Genomic DNA, 22626 nt, shown 5'->3' on the forward strand with positions numbered 1-22626 from the left:
GTATTTTAAAGAATATAAAGTTCAACAGGACAGATTGTCCATTGAGACAAGAGCATGGAGTTCTTCCCTTTACAAAAGAAAACAATATCAAACCCTGAAGTTTGGACTCATTATTCAAGCTGCAGTACCAATGCACTTTAAAGTAGACTGTATTAAGAAAATTAATATCTTTGGGGCAGCAGGGAGAGAGATGCAGTTAATAAAAGCTCTTGCTGCCTTCTTTGCAGAGAAGCTTAAAAATACAATCCATAGGCATCCTAGAGGTCCCTACTGGAGGAAGATGAGGGTTGGAGTTGTCTCCTTTTGCTGTAGGGGAGGATTTGGTATTCCACACAGCGAGGACTGAGATAAGACTCGTGAATCCTATGAAAACCTTCTTCTGTGACACTGGGGCCTTCTCTATTCTTTGTGGCTTTTTTCAGTGCCATGTAAAAGGAAAGAAGGTAATCCAACTGTGCATGAAAATATTTTAAAAGGTTCTTGCAAATTTTCTGCCATATTTCCCTTTTTTCCCAATTTAAAAAAAAGGAAAAGAAAAGAAAAGAAAAGAAAAGAAAAGAAAAGAGAAGAAAAGAAAAGAAAAGAGAAGAAAAGAAAAGAGAAGAAAAGAAAAGAGAAGAAAAGAAAAGAAAAGGAAAGAAAAAGGATTTGGAGAGTGGAGAAGCTGGTATGAAGCTGCTATTGCCATCGCATACCTAGAACCAACTGCCACCAAGACAGGGAGCTGCACCAGGTGCATCACTGGTCTGTGCAATGTCGACTTTTATTAGTCTCTACAGTAACGTGAGAAAGATGAAAGCAATCTTATTGTAGTCTCTCTTCTGAAAGGATTGAACCTCTTCCAGTGCTGCAGTTATGTATTTTAAAGAATATAAAGTTCAAGAGGACAGATTAGTCCATTAAGACAAGAGCATGGAGTTCTTCCCATTAAAAAGAAAAACAATCAAAACCTGAAGTTTGGACTCATCATTCAAGCTGCAGTACCAATGCACTTTAAAGTAGACTGTAGTAAGAAAATTAATATTCCTCTCCCTTGCCTTGGCACTCCTCCAACTGCATATTAAGCCTGTGGGCTTGTAAAGAACAGACTTTCCACATAAATATACATCACATGTAGTTCAGTATGTGAGGCTCATTCTTCTGATTAACATATTAATTTTAGCCCCGTTGATCAATGATCACGTCTCTTGCCATTCCGCATTATCTGTCACTCTCCCAGGGATGTTTGCTTGCCAAAAGCAGCCATCAGTAAGCAAAATGCTGCCAAACCACTGCAAAATGTCTTGGGCTTTTGTTCTTGACTTCAGCCCGGATCTCAGGAGAGGAGACTTTTCAGTGGGGTCGAGGGGATTTCCTGTAGATCCTAAGGATAACCAGGCCCTAGGCTGGATGGAGCCATTTCTCCAGTACTTCTTGGTTTCCCCTTCCCAGAAGAGTCCCCATACCATCTCACACCTCTACAAACGATGCAGAGGAAAAATTAAAGTAGTGGAGAAAGCTCTACTGCTGAGTATGGAGCCTGCTCATCTGTCCAGATAAGGGCAGATGCTGTCAAGGATTGCAAGTGCAGTACATGTGAAATGGCACTGGCAAAAGGGAACACCTAGGCACTCAGCGCACAACTGCGATAAGGTATTTAGCACAATTCCCATTCCCAAATAATTCAGGCTGATCAGCTGGATCAGTGTCACTCTTGATGTTCTGCATGCTGCTCTTCCTCCATTCAGTCATTAACTGCTTTAAACTTGTTTAACCCTGCTAATAACACGCAAAAAAGGTTTTGATTTACAGGGCTATCTTCTTGATATGAACATTTTAAAGTCCATTATCACTTACAGAACGTGGCTCCAAGTGAAAGAAAAACTTCAGCTCATGAATATGGTTAATAAAGCTCTGTATGCTGATGAGCTGGGCTTCTGCATTTAGAAGCCAAATAAAAAGCAAGCCTAGGTGAATCAGCACATGCTATACTATTGAGGTATCTAGATCTCATACAGTGACACTATTGACTCCTATTTAATCATACAAGATGGCAGTACTGAAAGGAGATAAAAAGGAAAAAAGGGCATTTGTGAGCAGGCAACAAACCTAAAAGCTGTTGCAGTTCAGCTGGGAGGCTGGGGAAGGTGTGCCGGACAGAGAGGCTATCGTTTCCTTTAAGATTACACAGGGTTTATGACTACTGGATTTGGACCATCAGGTCCAGTTTGTTATTTCTCCGACCTTGCACACAGCTCTGCTTGGAATGCAAAGGCTACCCCTTGTTTCCTCTTGGCCGAAAATCCTCGGGGCTTGACGCTCAGCGAGAGCCGAATCGCGGTTGCGGACAGGCTGTCGGAGCAGAATTGGAGCGGGGCAGGCGGAGACGGTACGTGCGAAACGAGGAGGAGAGCGGGGGGAGCGCAGCCGCACGGCTGCGGGTGCCAGAGGCAGCACATGAGACGCCTAAAGCACGTTCCTCCAGCTCCACGCAGGAAACCTCGACGCTTCCCACCCATACGGCGCCTGAGCTAACATTAGAAGCAGTCGGCTTACGCAAAGCACAGTCTCGGGGAGACGTAACAAGGCTGCTCCTAACAAATGTGAAAATCTTCATCCGCTTGCCCCCGCTTGCCATCTGCCTGGTTCATCACCCGCGCGAAGGCAAGCTGGAAGCAGTTCCAGGGCGGACAGCCTGGTGAAAGCAGAGAGAGCAGAGGGAAGACTCTGTCCTCAAGAGTCCTGCCGGCATCATTTGCCAGAGCAGCAGCACGACTGGTGTCCGTGTTTTCTGAAACATCCGCCTGGATACTACTTACTGAAGATCGGTTTTCTGTGACGGTGGCAAATAGTTTGGTCTGTCAGTCGAGCACTGCTGTGTCCGGAGTAATATCGACATGTCAGCTGAAATGCGCAGTGTGTCTGGCCTGAAGCCCTGGCTGTGTCCCTCTGCTAGGCAGAAATGCAATCACCTTGGATGAACAAAGGTGAGGTGGTCTTTACCACAAGGCACAGACTTATTTTTTTTTTTTCCAGCTGTGGGTCTTTCCTTGCATGTTTTGCCCCATTCCCTCTTTTTACCTGCTTACCTCGGGTCTCTTGGGGAAAATTTTCCCCTATCGAAACATTTGCTCATGACTCAGTGTTGTTTTCAAGCACAGGTTCGGGAAAGTCCGATCTTTTACTTTCTGCTCTCGGCACAAAGAACCGAGACCCAAGAGATCCAGCACTAGGCAGCAGCAGCCTCCACCGGATTCTCCCACCGTGTGCGCAACGCACGTGCCTGGGTTGGAAGCAGAGGTGGGATTTCCCATGCAAGCCCCTTACTCCATGGAGCGCATCAGTTTTTCCCCAGGGCTGCAGGAGAGAGTATTTTCCCTCTCACGCAGACACTCTGCAGCGTGACGGGCTGTGATGGAAGCTGCATTTCAGCGAAAGCTGTCGAGGCACACCACAGAAGCTCTTACGCTCCCGATAAGTTGGACCGAGCTGCTTCCCATCACCCGGCTGCGGTTCACTTTGTGGTGGTCGACTTCTGGAGACAACTGATCCCTGCAACAGAAGTGGTTTTGTTTTTTCATAGCTGTACTACAGACTACTGTATCGCAAAAAATAATAGTCTGCCCTGTCCTCTCGTTGCTATTGCGGGCTATAGTTGACTTCAAGGCAATTTGTGTGTTTGCTATTGGATGTGGACAGAAGTTGGCATTTTCGGTGAGGCTGGTGTGCTATCTATAAAGTTTTACAACTCTGGTTAAAACTGTAACAAATTCTTGGGTATGAGAAAGCAAATTCTGTCTCCAAGTGAGGCACTGAACTCAACTATAGAAAAAGCAACCAGTTTTGAAGCCGTTCTGAATGTACTGGGTCCTTGCAAAGATGAGTATCTTCTGTAACTGAATGGATAGGAGACGTTTTTGGAAGCAAGCTTAGAGTTTGCTGCCTGAGGGACTGATAAGATGACTGAATCAGCAGGGTATCTCTGTATTTTAGTCTCCAAATACAGGACTTATGCAGACAACAGACAGCAGGAAGAGGAAAGCAATCAGGTGACAGCACGTCCCATGTTAACCAAAGGTACTGAGCAACTAAAATCCTTATTATGTTTGTACATAATACAAATGATGTTATGCCAGCCTCAAAGATTAGCTGGAGTCGGAGCCCTTCCAAAAAGCTAAGCTTTTGGGGAGAACATCCCCGGTGTTTTGTGGCCCTCCGAGCTGTAGAAGAGACCTTGGTCCCTACTGCAAGGTTTATTTTTCCTTCTGTCTGGATACATTTACCTCTTTCTTGCTGTAACCTTGATCTGTAGCTGTACTCCAGCTAGGGCACGTCAGATAGGAAGATGAACAGACGTGCAAGAATACTGAGGCTTTTTGCAATATCATCACCCTGGCTAAGGAGGAAAACAGTCTTTTGAAACTTGCTGGATACTTGTTCATAAATCGATGCTGTTGTATCAATGAAGGAATTTCAGTTTAGTCTTTAATGTCTCCATAAAATAGTTAGTTGTAGCACAGTATAGAGAAAAAAACAAAAGCCCAGTGTACATGATGACTAAGAAATAAGACAAGCAAAGAAGTTAAAAAGGAACTAATTCAAATAAATTACATCTACTTGAGAACCAGTCACCAATTCCATAGCTGGAAAATGATGAAGTGGCTACAGTTCATATTTTTCTGAAACATTTGGTTAGTTTATAGGAATAGCTCACCTGCTTCTTCAATAGACTTTTAGAACATTAAGCAACTACTCTGTAAATATTATCCTCTAAAGATCCACTGGGACTCTTTTCTTGCAGGCTGCAAACCTTTACGCATTCAGTATGCAGGGGTCTTGGACTGCACAAAATCTCCTCCCCGTATCATACTACTTTTTTCTTTTCCTCCAAACCCCTTAAGCGATGTTGCAGATTTCATTTTTCGCTCTAACCTTGAGAGGTGCCATTAGGCAACTAATGAATTAAACCAGGGAAGATAAAGATGTATGTATTCCTGAGAATATTCTCAAGAGATTCCCTTTGAGATAGTAGCCAAGAGGAATGAACGCCTTGGTTGTGCAGACCTCAGAGGCATCCCAGATGTAACTGGTACACAGTAAAACCTTGAGAAGCAAAGATTTATTAAAGGTGCAAGGTCTTAGCAAGAATGGAACACCAATGAGGGAGGAAAGCCCACAAATTGCTCTCATAATGTTGCTTTTAAACAAAAACACAGAGCCGGGTCTGATCAAGTGTATCAAGGCAACCATAGCCTTTTAATCTTCTTAAGGTATTTTTTTGTGTGAAGGTTTGAAAGACCTATGGGAAAACTGTTCATAAGAGCTACTGACCTGTGGGCAGGTGGGGCACAGTTAAGCTGGATGCTCCTGACACGTGATTTAATGCATTTGTATGACCTTCAGTCCTAGGCATGGTGATTTTCTTGCACTTGCCACTGGACATCAAACAACCTAGCCAGTCAAAACGGGATTATTTGCTCACAATCAATGAGCCAGTAAAATATTATACAGAATAACAGAGGATTTATTTATTCTCTCTGCTTGAATGATTTGCTGTTAATAGCTGCAGCTGCCACAGATAGGCATATAAATGGGCTTGGAAGTTCAAGAGCCTGCCTGCTGGAATGCCTCGCTTAAGCGAGCATGTGAGAATGTGAGCTGTGATCTGCTCCTGCTGACACAAACTGCAGGAAGAAAAACATGTAAAAAGTTATTTTGCTATTAGATTTCCTTTGGTTGTGTGCTAGAGTTATCAAGGGGCTTCTTTTACTTGGAGTTCAACCTCCTAACAGGGCTGGCATCAAGGAACAAAGCATCGATTTGGGGCTACTCTGCTGAGCTCTGGGAGCTACCAGCCGGTTTGAGATGCCCTAGAAACAAGGTGATGGGAGCAGCAGCAAAACAAGTGCACAGTGCAAGGGTATCTAACCATCGGTGAGAACAGGTGGATTTCCAAACTATTTAATACTTGGTGACCTCCTAAGTCCGGGTGATCTTGCTGTTGAGATGTGATAAATGTCCGAGGTGGGCTAACTGCAGCTTCTGGCACTAATTTCCTGTATACGCAACCCGGAGTAATTTAGGTATGCGTGTACAGCTTTGGCTGTAATCCCGCCCAAAGTACCTCAGCTATTCTTAATGGCTGTACTGGGATCACTTATTGGAGCTATGCCACAGTACAGAAAAAAATGGATGATTCATGGGGCCAAAAGACCAAGTCATTTAAAATAAAACTTCAAAGACATCTGGCTGATTTCTATATTTAACTGCCTAGTAACAAAGAATTTGAACAGCCGGCCTATTAATTAAGTAGTAGGTACCCTCCTGCAAGCACTTAAACATTCAAATAGCTCTGGTCAGTTCTGTGAAAAGCACCTGCTCTCAGAAGAGGACTCTCTGCTTCAGCTTACAGCTGAAGATTGTGCCTAGACCCTGGGGCAAGGTGGGATGTTGCATGAGATCACGTTGATTAGGTCTTGGTACCTCCTTGCTAGAGAATTGTGTGGCCACAGCTGAGCCACCTAATCCTCTCTTTGTGCTCTGTAAATGGCTACGGAACTAAGCCATGATTCTACTGCTCCTCTCCTCTCCTAGAAAATGCTGTTTTTCTGTCAGGAACTGTGTTGCAGAATGACAGTGACTTAGGTGTTGGAAGAGTCAAGGACAACTTAGGTGTAACATGCTCTTTCTCACGTGGCTGCGGCAGGCATGACTGAGCTAAGCAGACAAGTAAGCAAACAAAAATAGACTGTACAAGGAACTATGGGGCTTCTACCGACACAGGTTGGTCGATCTGTAAAGCATTGGAGGATGACAGACAGACCTCTGCACCTTTGTCATGGTTTAACCCCAGCCAGCAACTGAGCACCACGCAGCCGCTCACTCACTTCCCCCCATCCAGTGGGATGGAGGAGAAAATCAGGAAAAGAAGTAAACCTCCTGGGTTGAGATAAGAACGGTTTAATAGAACAGAAAAGAAGAAACTAATAATGATAACACTAATAAAATGCCAACAGTAGTAATAAAAGGATTGGAATGTACAAATGATGCGCAGGGCAATTGCTCACCACCCGCCGACCGACACCCAGCCAGTCCCCGAGCGGCGAATCCCCACCCACCCTTCCCAGTTCCTAAACTAGATGGGACGTCACATGGTCTGGAATACACTGTTGGCCAGTTTGGGTCAGATGCCCTGGCTGGGCATGAGAAGCTGAAAAATCCTTGACTCTAGTCTAAACACTACTGAGCAACAACTGAAAACATCAGTGTTATCAACATTCTTCACATACTGAACCCAAAACATAGCACTGTACCAGCTGCTGGGAAGACAGTTAACTACATCCTAGCTGAAACCAGGACAACCTTACAGGTCACTTTTCCCTTCTCTGTAGGACAACGAACTTTCTACGAGCAGGAAAGCCAATGCAGCTGGCAAGTGTCCTATACCAAAGATGAAGAAAGACGATGCCATTTACCAGGCACTTGGATGTGCGATCAACTTACCATACATCATTTGAATAAAAATAACAGTCCAGGTTTATCCTTGGTCTATGGCCAGTTTACGGTAATTTCAGTTGGTATTGCTTAACACTTAGTGGAAAAAAAAAACCTTGAAACAATTCATCATCTGCTGTATTGTAAAAGCATGCACTTCATCAGTATAGTTTAGTTAAAATATGGCAACTTGAATGGCAGGATTTATAGAAATACCATGATTGCAAGGAATTAGGTAAGGTAGGTATGACTGCACCTACGAAAGATGTTGGAAAATATCTGGATTTTGGAACATTTCAGTGAATATTTTATCAAGATTTTCCGTGCATATAGCATAAGCAAACACACAGTTGCCCTACCTGTTAAGGCGTTAGTGGTGGTTAGTGTAGCAGAATTGTGCGAGACCAAAGACGGATCTTGCCCAGGAAAGCCAGATGGCTTTAAGCGTGGAAAGCTACCCAAGCCAGAAAAAAAAGAAGCCAACGTATCTATAGATGACTGTATAAACCTTGCCAAATCATTAACAGGCATTGGCAGGGACAGGAAATGTGAAATTGTTTTTGTGTGGTGGGATTTGGTTGAGGTAGAGCGATGTAAGGCAAACTGGCCTTGAGGTTTACAAGCATGCCCTCTTTTCTAGCTTAAAAGGACCACAAATAACAGAGGAAACCGAGGCAGAGACACCACACTCGGGACTCAGCTGGTATTTGGGGCTGCACCCATGTGTGCTACAGAGGCTGAAATCCCCTCTGGAGCACTGCAGCCCATGTGCCACAGGCTGTACACGCTCAGGAAGACAACTTTTTCCTTCCCAGCTTGCTGCAAAATATTCCTAGAGCAGAGTGCTAGCCTCTCCCGCAGCACTACTCTTACGCATCTGAGGTGCTTGGGTTTTACCCATTTGTTGTAGAAATGCAACTTCTGTTGGTCTGGTGACAATTTACTGAGCCACTTAGTTTTGTGAACTTCTAGCTGGATCTTCGAGGCATGCTTTAATTATTAAATGAAAAAAAGTTCTCATTGAGCTGGCAGAATAAAGAAAATTGTTCCAAGGAGAAATGTATCTTGCTATGAATTTCATTTTGTAAAACGTTACGTTATTCTTTGTGGCCTCTAGAGCTCCTAAGAAATGTAAAGATTTTCTTTTTTTCCCCTCTTTAACCAACAGCATTTGCTGCTGTTAATTCTGTTATTCAGGTTATTGATTGACAGTAATTCCTACCCAGATCTGTTTCCTGAAGATTCTTCAAGAAAGGAATGTTAAGATATGAGGTCACCTGATGATGTGAATACACACTTCTTCCGAGTCCTGGTATATGTTCACTTTTGCTTATTAACACAAAACGCTAGCATTCATTACTCTGCTTTTAGTCTGGTACCCTAGACATGTGCAGAAATCCTTAACAAAACTGGCTACAGGTCTCCTGCTACTGCTTCTATTGCTCCTGAAGTGCCCGGCTGCCGCATCTTACGCAGGGTAGTTTGGGACGTAGCGAGAGAGACAACAGAAATTTCCTCTGGGTCATATTCCTGACAAGAGATGGTTTGGCTTGCTCTGACACACGAAGTGCCATCAGTTGGTCATCTTAACTATCCAGGCTCTGCCGACTGCAGAGGATTCAGGATTTGATGACAGTCTGGTGACTGTCATTCTCCAGCTGCAGTGTGGTAGTCAGCTGGACTAAAGCAATTAACCACTAAGATTCAAAGCTTTTAAGATGTATTTTGAATTTTCAGTCAGATGTTCCATAAAGCTTAGCTTTAACCTCTCATCTATTACAGGCCATAATAGTATAAACCCATTTGGGTCTCTCAAATGCAGTTTTTCACCAGCAGCTTTATGCAGATAGTGTGGAGGAAGATGACCAAACCCCTGAGCAGATGAAGCCCATTGGCACAGGATGCCTCAGTTTTAAAAGATCAAAAATAACTCTTAAAAGTCATAGCAAAGAATCGCACTCAGATGCCACTCAAGCATCAGATGTTAGCTGGGCAATGGTCCAACTCCTTTACAGTTCAAGCCCTCTACCTTATGGAAACCGATTAGGGATCAATAATGCACTCTTTAAGGGAGCACTCACTTTAAATAGATCTCATTTTATATAGTGCTCACTTTAAATAGATCTGGACTAGTGGAAGGTGTCCCTGCCCATGGCAGGGGGGTTGGAACTAGATGATCTTTAAGGTCCCTTCCAACACAAACCATTCTATAATCTATGATGATTTAGTTGTTGACTTGCAGCTTCAGCGCAATAAGCTGTTAGGATATTTTACATAACTGACTCTCCTGTTTCCCTGCCACTCTACAACCCATATGTTTCTCTCTCTTTCCTAGCCCTTCCCTTCCAGATAATGGGTACACGTTTTCCCTCTAGTACCACTTGGGCTGCTTTTAGATAACTTAACCGTACAAAACGGAAACACAAGAACTGCTTCCAAAAGGAGACAGCAGATGCACTCTATCAGCTTTGCCAATTCTTTCATTCTGCAACGCCTGACGCAGCATTGGGACCACTTCAACACTCAGCTATTACTGGTTGGACAGGCAGGCAGAACCCCAACCTTGTCCAAAACAGGATACGTTCTCTATGCTTCTTCCCAGCCTTTCCTACTATGCATGGACCAGCTTGAGAAGGGATCATCTCCTCTGGGAACAGCACACCCACTGAATTACAATCATACCAGGAAATTCTTGCCCCAGAGTACCCACTATATCCAGAGACTGTTTCAAATTACTTGGTTACCTCTAGACTTGACTTTCTTCTCCTTCTGATTGTAAGAGCCAGAAAATGCAAGGTCAGAGCAGGGCAGCACGAGTGCAAGGCTAGGTCATAGCTGGAAACATAGCTCCTTGATGGGAACCATCATCATTTGGAATTCCTTCAGAAAATAAAAACCTGGCCTCAGCTATCCTTCGTACAACCTTTAGGATTTAGGCTAGGGAGGTAAAAGACTAAACTGTAACAGTGAAACGTGTTTAATAAAAATACTCTCAGATGCTTTGACATAGCTGGAGTTATCTACAAGCTGTGCAGACTGTAGCACCGTTGCTGAATACTGTAGACAATCTACACACTTCTTCTAGTTACCCTTTGCTAGCAATGCTCTCCCTGGACCTGCATAAAGATATTAATAGCAGTTAATCTCACAGAAGGCTAGTGATCATCTTAACTCATGTTAGTAGCGAGCTTTACCTTCTCACTCTACCGGTATTCTGCATGAATGTACTCCTACTAGACTTTATTTTCATAGTAAACACAATTCTGGGAGAAGCTTTCCTATGCCCTCTGCTGGTTTTCCAAGGCATCCATTTTCAGCTTAGAGTGAAAATTCTTCCTTTAAAATACCAGTAGGTTTCCACACCTCTCCTCCATTTTCTTCTGACTGCAGTATGATGTACAGGACAGAATCATAGGTGCATACTATACAAATTGCCTCCTTCAGCTTCCCTGTGACTTGCCAAATGACTACCAGTTTTCATTTTTGCTTACTTGCATTTCTTTCTGAACTAGACTGTTCAGGAAAATCAGGCAATCCCCATCTTTTCATAAGCAGCAGGCTGCTTTGAGCAAGTCTGCACAGAGAACAGGAGTTTCCTTTGGTTGACCTTTCATATCAAGGAGAGCAGCAAACTCCATGCACCTTCAGCCTGAACCAAAGTCAAGACCCAAAGTCCTTTGTCACTGGATCAATTATCTCCTTGTATTTCCCCTTCACTGCCAAGACTCCTTTAACACCTACCTCTATGACTCTGGCAACTCTACTAGGTTATGCCCAAGACTCTTCCAGGGTAATTGTCCTGTCCTTAATGTAAGTTTTGGATATTCCGCAAGTGTTTTCCAAAAGCTCCAGACTGAACACCGCTCTGATGCTCACTGCTGACTTATACTGGTATTCAAAGCCAGTTCAGCAGGCTTCAAGTTAAGATTAAGGTTAGGAAGTCTAACCCTTCTATTTCTATGTTTTTGTGGCATTTCATTTTGCTCTATGTGGAAATACAACCTAACTTGTCCATAAGCATAAGACCCTTTAATAGTAATCTCTAACTTCAAAGAAAAAGATACAAGCAGTTCCCAAGGGCCAGATGCTGAGGTTTGACAAATGTAAGTAGGATATACCCTCAGTGCTAGAAACACATACCATAATTGCAAGTTGGGCCAGGTTATGAGTGTAATGAAGGATATGATGTCTTAAGATTCACATAGCCTGAGTGACACACATAGCTGAGACTAGATTCCTTACTTCTAACTTTGACAGTAAAGCCCAAAAACACAGAGCAAACCCTCTAGAATAAATTCAAATGTGAGCTAGATGCAGCTATGGATACACAATGGCAGTAAGTCTGCCTTGCCAGGAAAAAGGAGGTACTCATTTATCAACCCAACTTTAATTTAAGATTTTCAATGTGAACACAGCCTTCCTTTAAATTTCTCTCTGCTTCAGTTTTCCCTTCACTCAAATCTGTACCTTTTTTAATGTGTTAGTCACTTGACTTAGCAAATGCTGTGTCAAATCTATAGTCTGCATTACTGATCAAGTTCTGTCTTTTCAGTAAAAGCTGGAACAGCAAAAAACTTCCAAGGCAGCAGAACTTACTAAAAAACAGAAAAAAACCCCCAAAAGCAAACCACCACAGACAAATCCACAAAACAAAAATACCTGGCATGCACCTCCATTGTGAAATGATCAGTTTCCTAAGAGTCTCATAAATACACCACTCTTTCAGAAGCACTGGTATGCCAACGGTACTACTCTTTCTGAACTTACATCTTACGAGACTTTAGTGGATTATTTTAAGAGGTCAAAATACAGTGTTAATTGACAAATTCTCCCCCTAGCATTCCCAGTGACATTATGGCCACACCATTCATAGGAGAGGAAGAAAACTTCTATTAAAATCATGCCAATGAAAGCCACTACTAGAGAATCCAGAGTAATCCTAAAACACAGAAGCGCAACTTGACTTCAACCAGTGGCAGCTGCCTTCACAATGAACGGACAGGCAAACAAATCACCATTTTCCTGTGGCATACACTTACAGTGTCCAGCACATTACAGCTCAGGCCTTCACGAGCTAGCCGACACCTTTGTGTCTGTAACTGCCCACCTCCTTACATGAAGGTCAGAAGAACTGGTAGTAAGGTCACAGAAGCTTTTAACATCTACAACACCAGGACCAACACTAGCTCTGCTGCCTCAGCTCTTCAGCAAGCAGGTTTTCCCTATGCCCACCTGTAACAGTTTGCCTGCTTAAGTGGAGAACATGCCTCCATTCTAGCCAATGTGTTGTGGGTCACTTTCCTTCAGTAAGATCATACAAAACACCAGTACTCAAATGGGAACAACAAAAGCTGCCATCAGTAGTAACTTCAGAGTTTTAATCAGGAAATCTTTAACAGATCATCAGAAATTTTGATTGACATTCATCTAAATGTTATGGTAATTTTAAGCAGTTTTTAGGTAATGAAAATTCATTAAATTCAACATAAAACAACTGCGCTGTAAATTATTAATCCAGCCCTGAGCTGGAGCATTAAGCTGGTACAGTCAACTTCTGAGGACAATGTTAATCCTGGAGTTATGTTTTCCATCAGTGCATTTCTTCAATTATCCCTTAACCTTCCCAGAATCTCTGCTCTCAAATTTTCACTTCAACAGTGCCAGCCAGAAGTCCAAAACACGCAGCTATCCTATCTCTGCACCACAAGCGAAAACCTTCAATACACTCCATCTCAGGCTCTTAGATCTAGGATCTTCTCTTGGCCTCAACCATTTTGCAGAACTGGAAACCGAAGATACTCAGACAAATGACAATGTCAACTGCCCCGCCGAAATGGATTTCACAAAGATGGACAGCAAGACTATGCATGCATCTTTATTCATAGCCATGACTACTTTGCCACATACTCCGTTTAATCATTTAAGTTAGGCCAACCATCATTTCACTGGAAGAGACAAGCTCCCTGCTCTTCTTCTCATAGACAGGGTGGCACACGAGCATACACATCCCCATTTGATAGGTACCAAGTCCATTTTAATAACAGAATCCTTGACCCAGAAACCATTAAATCCCCCTTCCCCAAACCAGTTGCATGCAGCTCTCCTGGGAACTCAGAATCTGACTTGCACCCGGAAATGCATCTGCTTTGTAGCATTGTTACTCATTCCTGTCTTGAGCATCCACTTTGACTTCATCCTCTGCAGGTACTGCATATCGCGCTGCTGAGCAAAGACCGTCCCTTCAGGGAGAGAGGAGGAAGAGAAAGAGGGATAAATGTCTGTAAACTTACTTACTACTTACAGGCAAACCAGCTAATCTGTCCATTTACATCAGCAGTTAGCTATACATTTTCCCTTCCATACTGGCACACTTCTTTTCACTTTTCTCTTGGGAAAGGCCAGTTCTCTCTGTGAATACCCATGACTGTGATTAAGGGAAAACATTGTTTTGCATTCCAACATGCAGTTCTTTTATTTCACAAGTGGATACAGAACACATCCCTGCTCCCCAACCAGGAAAGTAGTCTAACTGTCAAAGAATGGTTTATGTTACATTATTAAATAGCAAGAGTAGTGGTTTTGACAGGCAGAAACCCAACAAATCTTAGGAAATCACCAAATATCACAAACACGCATGCTAATGAGCTGAAGGGTTTGCACAGAAGCCGCAATGGACTTTTAGACACAAACAACTTCTGATAATGTATTCTGCTTGGGTGTCAGGAATGAAAGGGAACTGAGTGGAAAAAAACACTGCATAAAACCCCAGAAATTTGAAAAAAACTCGACCTATTTAATTGTAGAGTGATGACATCGTAGAACCTCCTCCTCTGCAAAAACCTTACATTGCCACTTACCTGTTTGATTTGTCCAGCCCAAAGCTCTGTACTGCTGCAACACCCGTCCCACTGCTTTCTTATTTTTCGCAACAGCCACTGTTCTTGACGGACCAAACCGTTGCTTGTAGTATCTCATTAAAGAACGATGACCCACTCTAGCACCTGTTCAGAGGAGGGGACATCTTATTATGCGTAATAAAGCAGCTTCTGAAATGCAGTATTCAAGCATATTGTGAAAACTGTGGAAAATCCCTAAGCTGAGACATGCTTTTAAAAGGCCCAGAATGTTAAAAACTCTAGGACTGTTAGGAACTCCATGTAATTACTGTAAGAGCTGCTGTACTGTACTCTGCCTTGAAGAAAAGAACCAAAGAATGCTGTTGTTCAAGGCGGCCTTAGCTCAGATAACAAACAGGCAGTTATCAGAAAAGATTTTAATTAGGGGAATGAGCAGAGGCAATGCTGTTTCAAGTAACCAGGGAGATAACTTGCTGACATTCAGGAAATCTTCTGTAACTGCATAGTTGGCAGTGCTTTTCAGAATGAAAGGGCTGAGGTCCCCTCATACAAAAAACACCAAAACAACAACAAAAAAATGCAAGCAAGAGCACCAAATGCTATACAGGCAAGAGTAAGCTTGATTGAATAAATTAATTTTAATGAACTTGTTTACTGAATTAGTTGCCAGCTGCCTCTCCGCAAAAAACCTACAGGAGATAACCTAGGTTATAGCCTCTCCAAGTTGCACTAAAACAAGATACGGAAACTCTTGAAGTATACCATGAGAGTCGCATGTTAATGAGGAGGTAAAGTGGGCAAAGGAACCCCCTGCCCCAGTCCACATACACATTAATGCTGAAAAAGTTGAACTACTTGGTAGCAAAAATAATGGAAGGTGAGGACAAAACCCCAAAGACACTCAGATGCAAAGTTACTTTCTCCCTTGCCAAAGGAAAACACTTACAATAATGACCTATGCTGCAGGTAACAGCTGCAGCTACGAGAAATGCAAAGAAAGTACGTCGTTACACAAATCCTATGCCTACCTGAAGGAAGGATCAGCTCCATGGTGTCATCATCATAATCTAACTCTCTCTCTGCTGGGCGCTCTCCAGGCACCTCTGCATCTTCCCCATCCTTGTGATCAGGGTAACTACTCCTGTGGAAGAATAGCAGTACACGGTTTATATGTGGTGAGCAGCCACAGCTATCCAGATCCATCGCACAGAAGAACTGCCATGCACAGCTACAGCAAGCCACAAACCATCACATTTCACCTACCTTGGTTTGAGTTCTTCCCAGTAGCACCCTGCCCTGAACAGAGGCTGAAGACAAGGACCACCCTTTCTCCACCCGGATCTATAACTCAGCACGGTTCTGCTGCTGCACACTTAGAGACTTACAGTGAAAAGCCACTACTGTGCAGCCCACCAGCTCTGCACAACTACTGAACGAGCACTCCAAGAAGCAACACTAAATCCACCTGTCGCCATAACAGGAGGTATTTCTGACCAAAATATACACAGCTTAGGATAAGTTACAGAAAGTTCAACAAGAGGCCTCTAAATCACAGCAGTCCTGTTTCACTCCAGCTACCTCAAAAAAAAAAAAATCTCAGTAGGTATTAAGCCCACAATCTGCCTAAAAGGTAATGGAAGAGACAGTTATGCCCTTTTATGGTCTTTGCTGGTACACTGAAATTTAAACTCAGTAACAGCAAATATACAAAACAGAATTCAAAATATATTTTCATGTGGGACCAGCGTTAGTGGTCACAGGAGAGGAGAATCAATCGTGTTGTTATGCTTACCTAGAAAAGTGGTGAACCACCTTGTCCTGGTTTTGGCTGGGATAGAGTTAATTTTTTTTCTAGTAGCTCATACAGTGGTGTGTCTTGGATTTAGGATGAGAAGAATGTTGCCAACACCTTGATGTTTTCAGTAGTTGCTAAGTAGTGTTTATCCTAAACCAAGGTTTTTTCAGCTTCTCATACTGCCCAGCCAGCAAGAAGGCTGGAGGGGCACAAGGAGTTGGGAGGGGACACAGCCAGGACAGCTGACCCAAACTGGCCAAAGGGATATTCCATACCATGGGACGTCATGCCCAGTATATAAACTGGGGGGAGTTGGCTGGGGAGGGGGGGCGCAGATTGCTGCTCGGGAACTAACTGGGCATCAGTTGGCAAGTGGTAAGCAACTGCATTGTGCATCACTTGTTTTGTATATTCCAATTCTTTTATTATTGTCATGTTATTAATGTTATTATTATCATAATTAGTTTCTTCCTTTCTGTTCCATTAAACTGATATTATCTCAACCCACAAGTTCTATCTTTTTTTTTCTTCCAATTCTCTCCCCCATCCCACTGGGTGGGGGGAAGTGAGTGAGCGGCTGCGTGGTGCTTAGTTGCGCACAACGACACAGCTACACAAAATAAGCATCAGAACCAAACAGGACTAAATTTTAAGAATGAATAATAGTTTCTGATGTAATATTCAACTGTCCTTTTTGTCTGTCCCCACCTGTGCTCCACTCAAAGAAAAGCATTCTCACCTAAAATCATAGAAGTCTGCAAATTCCAGGGCAGCATCTCCATCTGTGAAGAGTTTGCAGTGACTTTTATCATTCATGTGAGCCTGTACTGCTTCTGTAGAGTAGAAGGATTTTCCTTTTTCATTGCACCAGATGCAGATTTTCCCAACACCAACCTTCTCTCCTGCAGAAAACATTGACACTTCTATTAGTCTGAACAGAGCCTCACTAGTCAATAATTAACGTTTCTGTGATGTAGGCTTCCCAGCTTGCAGGCAGAGAGACCAAGAAGAGCCTTGAGCCCTTCATTTCCAGAAAAGCCCTGCTGTTCATATGCCTTGACCCTATGGCTCCATCAGAGACAAGTCTGTGCATTTAAAGATTTCCTATGACAAGGTATGGATCATTATGTGTTCTCAGTAACAAATTTCATATTTCCAATACAGTTTTCTATCTGATACTCCAAAATTATCTTATTCTCATCATTACTTGTAGACTTCAAGGAAGATACGCTTTTTCTAGCTTTTAGCAATCTCACAAGTACTGTAAACTGATAAGGCAAATACTTGCGACTCATTAGTAGGATAACACAGTTCATATGCACCCTTTAGCAACAGAGTTTTGTCCTAAATTTTGTGTTAGCTGAACAACTTTCTCAACATTAGAAAACTACATGAGACCTACAGGGTACATGGCCACCTTTGCTCAGGGGGGTTTTCACTCACTCTCCCCAGAAAGTCTGTGGTGCTGTTCATGATCAAAATACCAAACTAGACAGCGCTCAAATTTTACAAAAAAAAAATCCCAAACCCAAAGCATTTTAAGTCATCTCCAAGTGAAAATAAGCAATAACAGTATATAATTATCCGGATCAAAGATCAGAGAACATTTACATGCATACCCAGGTATTTGATTAGTCCTCTGAGATCCACAAGGTACTCTATGTCTGGAATGAAGAAACTGTGAACTTTTGTCATATGGGCCACATTTTTCGTGAGAGATCTTGAATGGTGGGGACAGAACAAGCAGTCCGTGACTGGTATGGCCCCAACAGCAGAAGTGCTTTCAGCTTCCGCCTGCTCCTCCTCCTCTTCTCCCACACTTTCCATCTCTTCTTCAGAGCCGATGTCTTCATCAGAATCCATATCTTCCCAGTCTTTTAAAGGAAGTTTAAAAAATATTTACTTATATGATTACTTCTTCCGAGCAAAACAAGTCCCAAGTAAGTTAGAAAAAGTTATCATGGAAAATGCTGCATTTTCTATTCTTACAGCTAAGTGCCACACAGTCACTTCCACGTGCAAGAATATAACATTGCCAGTAGAACGTGTTCCTTTATAAGACGTACAGCAAATCTCAAGTTTACCCATAAAAATGTTGGCAGACCCAGTATTTCCCCCCCCCACTTCATTTTCTCAACTATTAACACTTTATTGCTGTTTTAAAGCCTTAAATGTAATTCACCACAGCACAAGAACACAAGCATGGCTCATTAAAAACAATACAACTGTCAGAATCATGAAAATACTCATTTCCAGCAGTGACTCAGCAGTGAGGGAAAACACACTCCTGTTCACGCTTACATCTTTAACAACAGAGAAGAACAAAGCCAGCTGTCACAGATGCACTAGGTTATGTTACACATTAGTATATGCCAACATATACTAGCAATTTTACACATTTGCAAGATTACTGCAGAGCTCATTAATGGACAGATGAACCAGCAATCTGACTATACCGCTAGAAGGGTCTAGAAATCTTTTTTAAGGAGTTCAGATCTGGGGCAGTAAGCATTTCCCAGTACTCTGTTCCTACTGGTCCCCTTCCAACTGCCATGTGCACAGAATGTTTGAGAACAGGGAACAGTGCTCCTCAGTGTTGTAGGCTGCTAGTATATCTTTGCTATAGGATATAGTTTAATCATTTTAAAAGCCTGACACTGAATTAACAGGACTTGTAGGAAACATTCGTGGACAAACACTGAAGGGGAAAATTAACATTCAGAAACCTACTGAGGTTTTAGCATTACAATTTGACTAACACATTAATACAAAACAGGTGCAAGTTGGCTCCTTCTTGAGATGTTAAGATGCATGTTCAGAGGTATAAGTTTCTTCTCCTGTAGAAGAGATTCCCTGCATTGCAACTGAAATTCCACCAGCATAAAACTGCTGTAACAGATGTAATAACATGACACAATGGTTTCAGTAATGAACCTGGCATAGGATGGTCCCACTTCATTCATACCTGTCCCCTTGCTGCAGTTTAATCACCCCACTCAACTGCTCCAATTGTGCAGCTCCAGCGTTTGGAGCTGCACTGTAAACTACAGCACTGAAAGCATCCAGGTTAAAAATAACCCTTTTCTGGGAATTCTGAAGCTCTGATCTTTTCAATTGTCCACTTTCCAGGCTGACCTTCAACAAAGAGCTGTATCCACACAAGCTGTGAGGGTGAAGCACCAGGAACAGGCAGTTGGGGTGGCAACTCTTAAAGCAATTTTAATATAGATGCCAACGTGTTAAGCTATGCCACACAGTGTCAGGCTAAGGAGCAAACTTTCTCCTCTGGTCTTGATGGGCAGAGAAAAACAAAAGCAACGCCACACCCACCTCCCTTCAACAGATTAGTGAAGCGATTGATGGGACAACAGCAAATCATCGTGATTGGATTTTTGTTCATCTATTTTTCAGAAGTAGTTTTAGGGTAACCTTTTATGTTAGCCTTCCTTAAAGGAAACTTCCCCTAGAATTTTATGTGGGAAAGAGTGCTCACACTAGTGACTGTTTATATTCAACCTTCATACACATTAGTATCTTGCGCAGCTGGCAGTTCAGACACTAACACAGAGTCCTTGACTGCAAGCACAGGCCAACCTTAACTCCTTTGTTAAGCTGAAAATCTAATCAACAGGACGAGCTTTTGTGATGGAAAATGCTGTACTAGTACAGAAATAGAGGGAGGCTTTTACAAAAAACCAACAACTACATAGCTTACCCCAAGCTATGTCTTGTATGTTCATTGCCTTACCTTCTTCCATATCCTCTTCTTCCTCTGCTTGTTGTTTGGCCAGCTTCTTTGCTTGCTGTTCAAACCACTGTACCCGTGGAGGTTTTTCCCATCGTTCTCTACTCTGTGATAAGCTGGTGCTTCCCGTAGAAACTGGAGAGCTACTTGCATTACCAGGAGGTAAAGGTGTTTTCTTCGGAGAGGAAGATGGCTGAGCTCTGATGGCTTGCTGAATAGCTGCATTCATTTCATCTTTGTTTACACTCTCCAGGGCCAGTCCCTTTTCCAGGTTCTTTTCATTTAATATTTTCACCTTCTTGCTGACAGCTTGAACAGCTTTCTTCTCCAATTCCAGGTGCTTCTTGGACTTCAAGTGATTCTCGTAGGCATTGAAGGTGGAGAATCTCTTGCTGCAAACTGTGCAGTAAGTGGCAGTGATTTTGTTCTGCTCCTCTGCTACTGCTCTCTGCGCTAGGACTCTCTCTTGGAAATTCTCAGCAGTCACAGGAGGCATGTCAGCAACCTTACGCTTCAGGTTGTATCTGTGCCAGTCAGTTTTGTAATGGGCACGCTGAATGTCAGCATCCTTGAAAGCCACACGGCAAGTGATACAAGTGTAGGTTGCCATTACTAGAAAGCAGGGAAAAAAAAAAATTATAATCATGCTAACGAAGATAAGTAACAGCCACAAAAACCCCAAACACAACATCCTGACAGCACCCATGTAAGGCAGCATAAGACGTACAGTTCTGGTACAGAATTACATTTATTAAGCACTGGCATTAGCAAACATCTGTGTACTAGAAGGAGTAAAAGAAGAAAAAAATTAAAAGACTTCGATATAGTTATCAGAGATCACTCGTAACACAGCAGCATTGCAGCATTCCAGCTCTGGACCCAGCACCGACTGTGCTTGTCAGGGCTCAGACACAGAACGAGAGGGTTCCCAGCCCTAGCAGCAGTGCTTGGAAAGCTCTGCACTTTTTACTGAAGATCAGAAACTAAAGGTTCTTATCAAACTTGTGTTCTGCCAACTATAGGCTTTTGAGGAGAATAGCAATTCCTCCAAAATAAGGGTAAAAAGGGAAAACCTGCTTTCATGCCTATTTTCCATTTTCCACAGCCTTACCAAATGGAAAAAAAGTCACCGCATTTAAAAATAAAACCCTCTCTCAGCTATTTTAGAGCAGCACATGCACTGTGAACAACACTTCACCCCACAGAACTGTTAATCTGGAGATGCAGTCAGTCATGCCTAGATCCAGGGCTTGAAGCCACTGCTACCCTGGTCTTCCTCCACTTCCCACCATCCCATTGAGCTGCGTTACTGGGGCTGCCACAGGACAACTGGAGGGCAGTGACCTGTGACTGATGCTGTCCCTTCCAAAGCCACACATTTCCTTCCTTTCCAGTGCTTAAGAAAACTTAACTTTTTTTTTTTTTAAAAGAAGTTGATGGAATCTCTTGAATGTTCCAAAAGCAAAGACCAAAAAACCATGACCTAACCAGAGATCCCTATAGCCACCCCCATCTTTTAAACAATTTAGAAACACTATGGTTTAATCTAGGAAAAAAAAAAAGGAAATAATACATGGGGACGAGGGGGTCTGAAAGCAGGAACAGCAGCCCCTCCCAGAAGCTATCAACAGAGAGAAGCAGCAGTGAAAGACACAAACATGCCCAGACTTGAAAAGTACTTTATCAAATGCTGTTACCTTGGAAGAGCTGGATTCCAAATTTACTGCTTGTGTTATCTGTAATCCTACAGGGACAGAAAACACATTAACAGAAAATAAAGGCCAGGCTATTTTATTTGAATTACTGCAAGCATCCATTCGGTGTAACAGATGCTTTTTGTTTCAGAGGAAAACGTGAGGGATCCCAATCGCTCTCTGAAGCATTTCCCTCCACCTGCAGAGCTCCCCGTCCCTTTCCTAGCCCAAGCAGGTATTTTACTGCCATAAACCAACCGGCGCCGAATCACGTTTGCTGTTAATCACAAACTCCTCGCGGAAACCTCAGGGACAGAACAGTTTGAACCGGTTTGTTACAGGTGGAGAGCAGCTACACGCTAGATTACCCTGGGGGCGATTAAAAAAAACCCAAACAACAAAACCAAAACCAGATCAGAGGCAGAGGTATGTAACTGAGAGGTTCCAAACCCGTAAACCTTCCTACCTGACTGCTAAGTGGAGAAAAAGGAAAAACAATTAGAACGCAAGGAAGGGGGGCAGGCGCAGGCCGCCGCCTGACGCGACTCGGGCAGGGCTGACGGGGACACCCCCAGGCCGCGCAGGCCGCCCGGGGCCGGGCCGGGCCTCACCCTCCCCGCCACCCCCGGCGGAGCGGAGCCGAGCCGAGCCGAGCCGAGCCGGGCCGGGCCGGGCCAAGCCACCCTCGCCGGACACGTACCTGCGGCCCTCGGTACCGGGAGTCCCTCCGCGCCGCTACCGGCGGAAGCGCCAGCAGGAAGGAAGGAAGGAAGGAAAGAGGAGCCGGGCCCGCTCCGCTCCGCCCCGCCCGCCGCCGCTCACGCCCCCTGCCGGCGCGGAGGCCCCGCAGCGCTCCCTGCTCCCCCCCCCGCCCACCTCGCCTGAAGCGAAGGGCGGGAAAATGGCGGGCTGTGGGGCTGAGGGCTCCGAGCGAGGCTCAGGGTGGGTGCCAGCCCACGGCGGGCTCATGTCGGGAACAAAACACGGGAACGGCCAAACCCCGCTGACAGGCGCTCGGGTTTGGTGTTGGGGGGGTGCGGGGTGCGCGTGCGTTTCTCTGTT

The 22626-nt window shown here is 43.7% G+C and overlaps 1 protein-coding gene across 2 annotated transcripts; it reads right to left on the minus strand.

Moving 5' to 3' along the window:
* Positions 1-13332: 13332 nt before the first annotated feature.
* ZNF622 (zinc finger protein 622) lies at positions 13333-22349 on the minus strand. 2 transcript variants are annotated; one of them, XM_069808892.1, is made up of 8 exons: positions 22265-22349; positions 21568-21614; positions 19874-20482; positions 17745-17999; positions 16865-17027; positions 15359-15471; positions 14331-14474; positions 13333-13712 (listed from the first exon to the last, which is right to left on the minus strand). In XM_069808892.1, the coding sequence occupies exons 3-8, from the start codon at positions 20478-20480 to the stop codon at positions 13585-13587; spliced, it is 1410 nt and encodes a 469-aa protein (XP_069664993.1). In that variant the 5' UTR covers positions 20481-20482; positions 21568-21614; positions 22265-22349; the 3' UTR covers positions 13333-13584. The 2 variants fall into 2 exon arrangements, with proteins under 2 accessions (XP_069664993.1, XP_069664995.1); XM_069808894.1 differs by having other exon boundaries at positions 21568-21606; positions 22265-22283.
* Between the last annotated feature and the right edge of the window lie 277 nt (positions 22350-22626).

The sequence above is a fragment of the Haliaeetus albicilla genome, chromosome 21 (genome assembly GCF_947461875.1).
Source record: "Haliaeetus albicilla chromosome 21, bHalAlb1.1, whole genome shotgun sequence".
In the NCBI taxonomy this organism is placed as follows: domain Eukaryota; kingdom Metazoa; phylum Chordata; class Aves; order Accipitriformes; family Accipitridae; genus Haliaeetus; species Haliaeetus albicilla.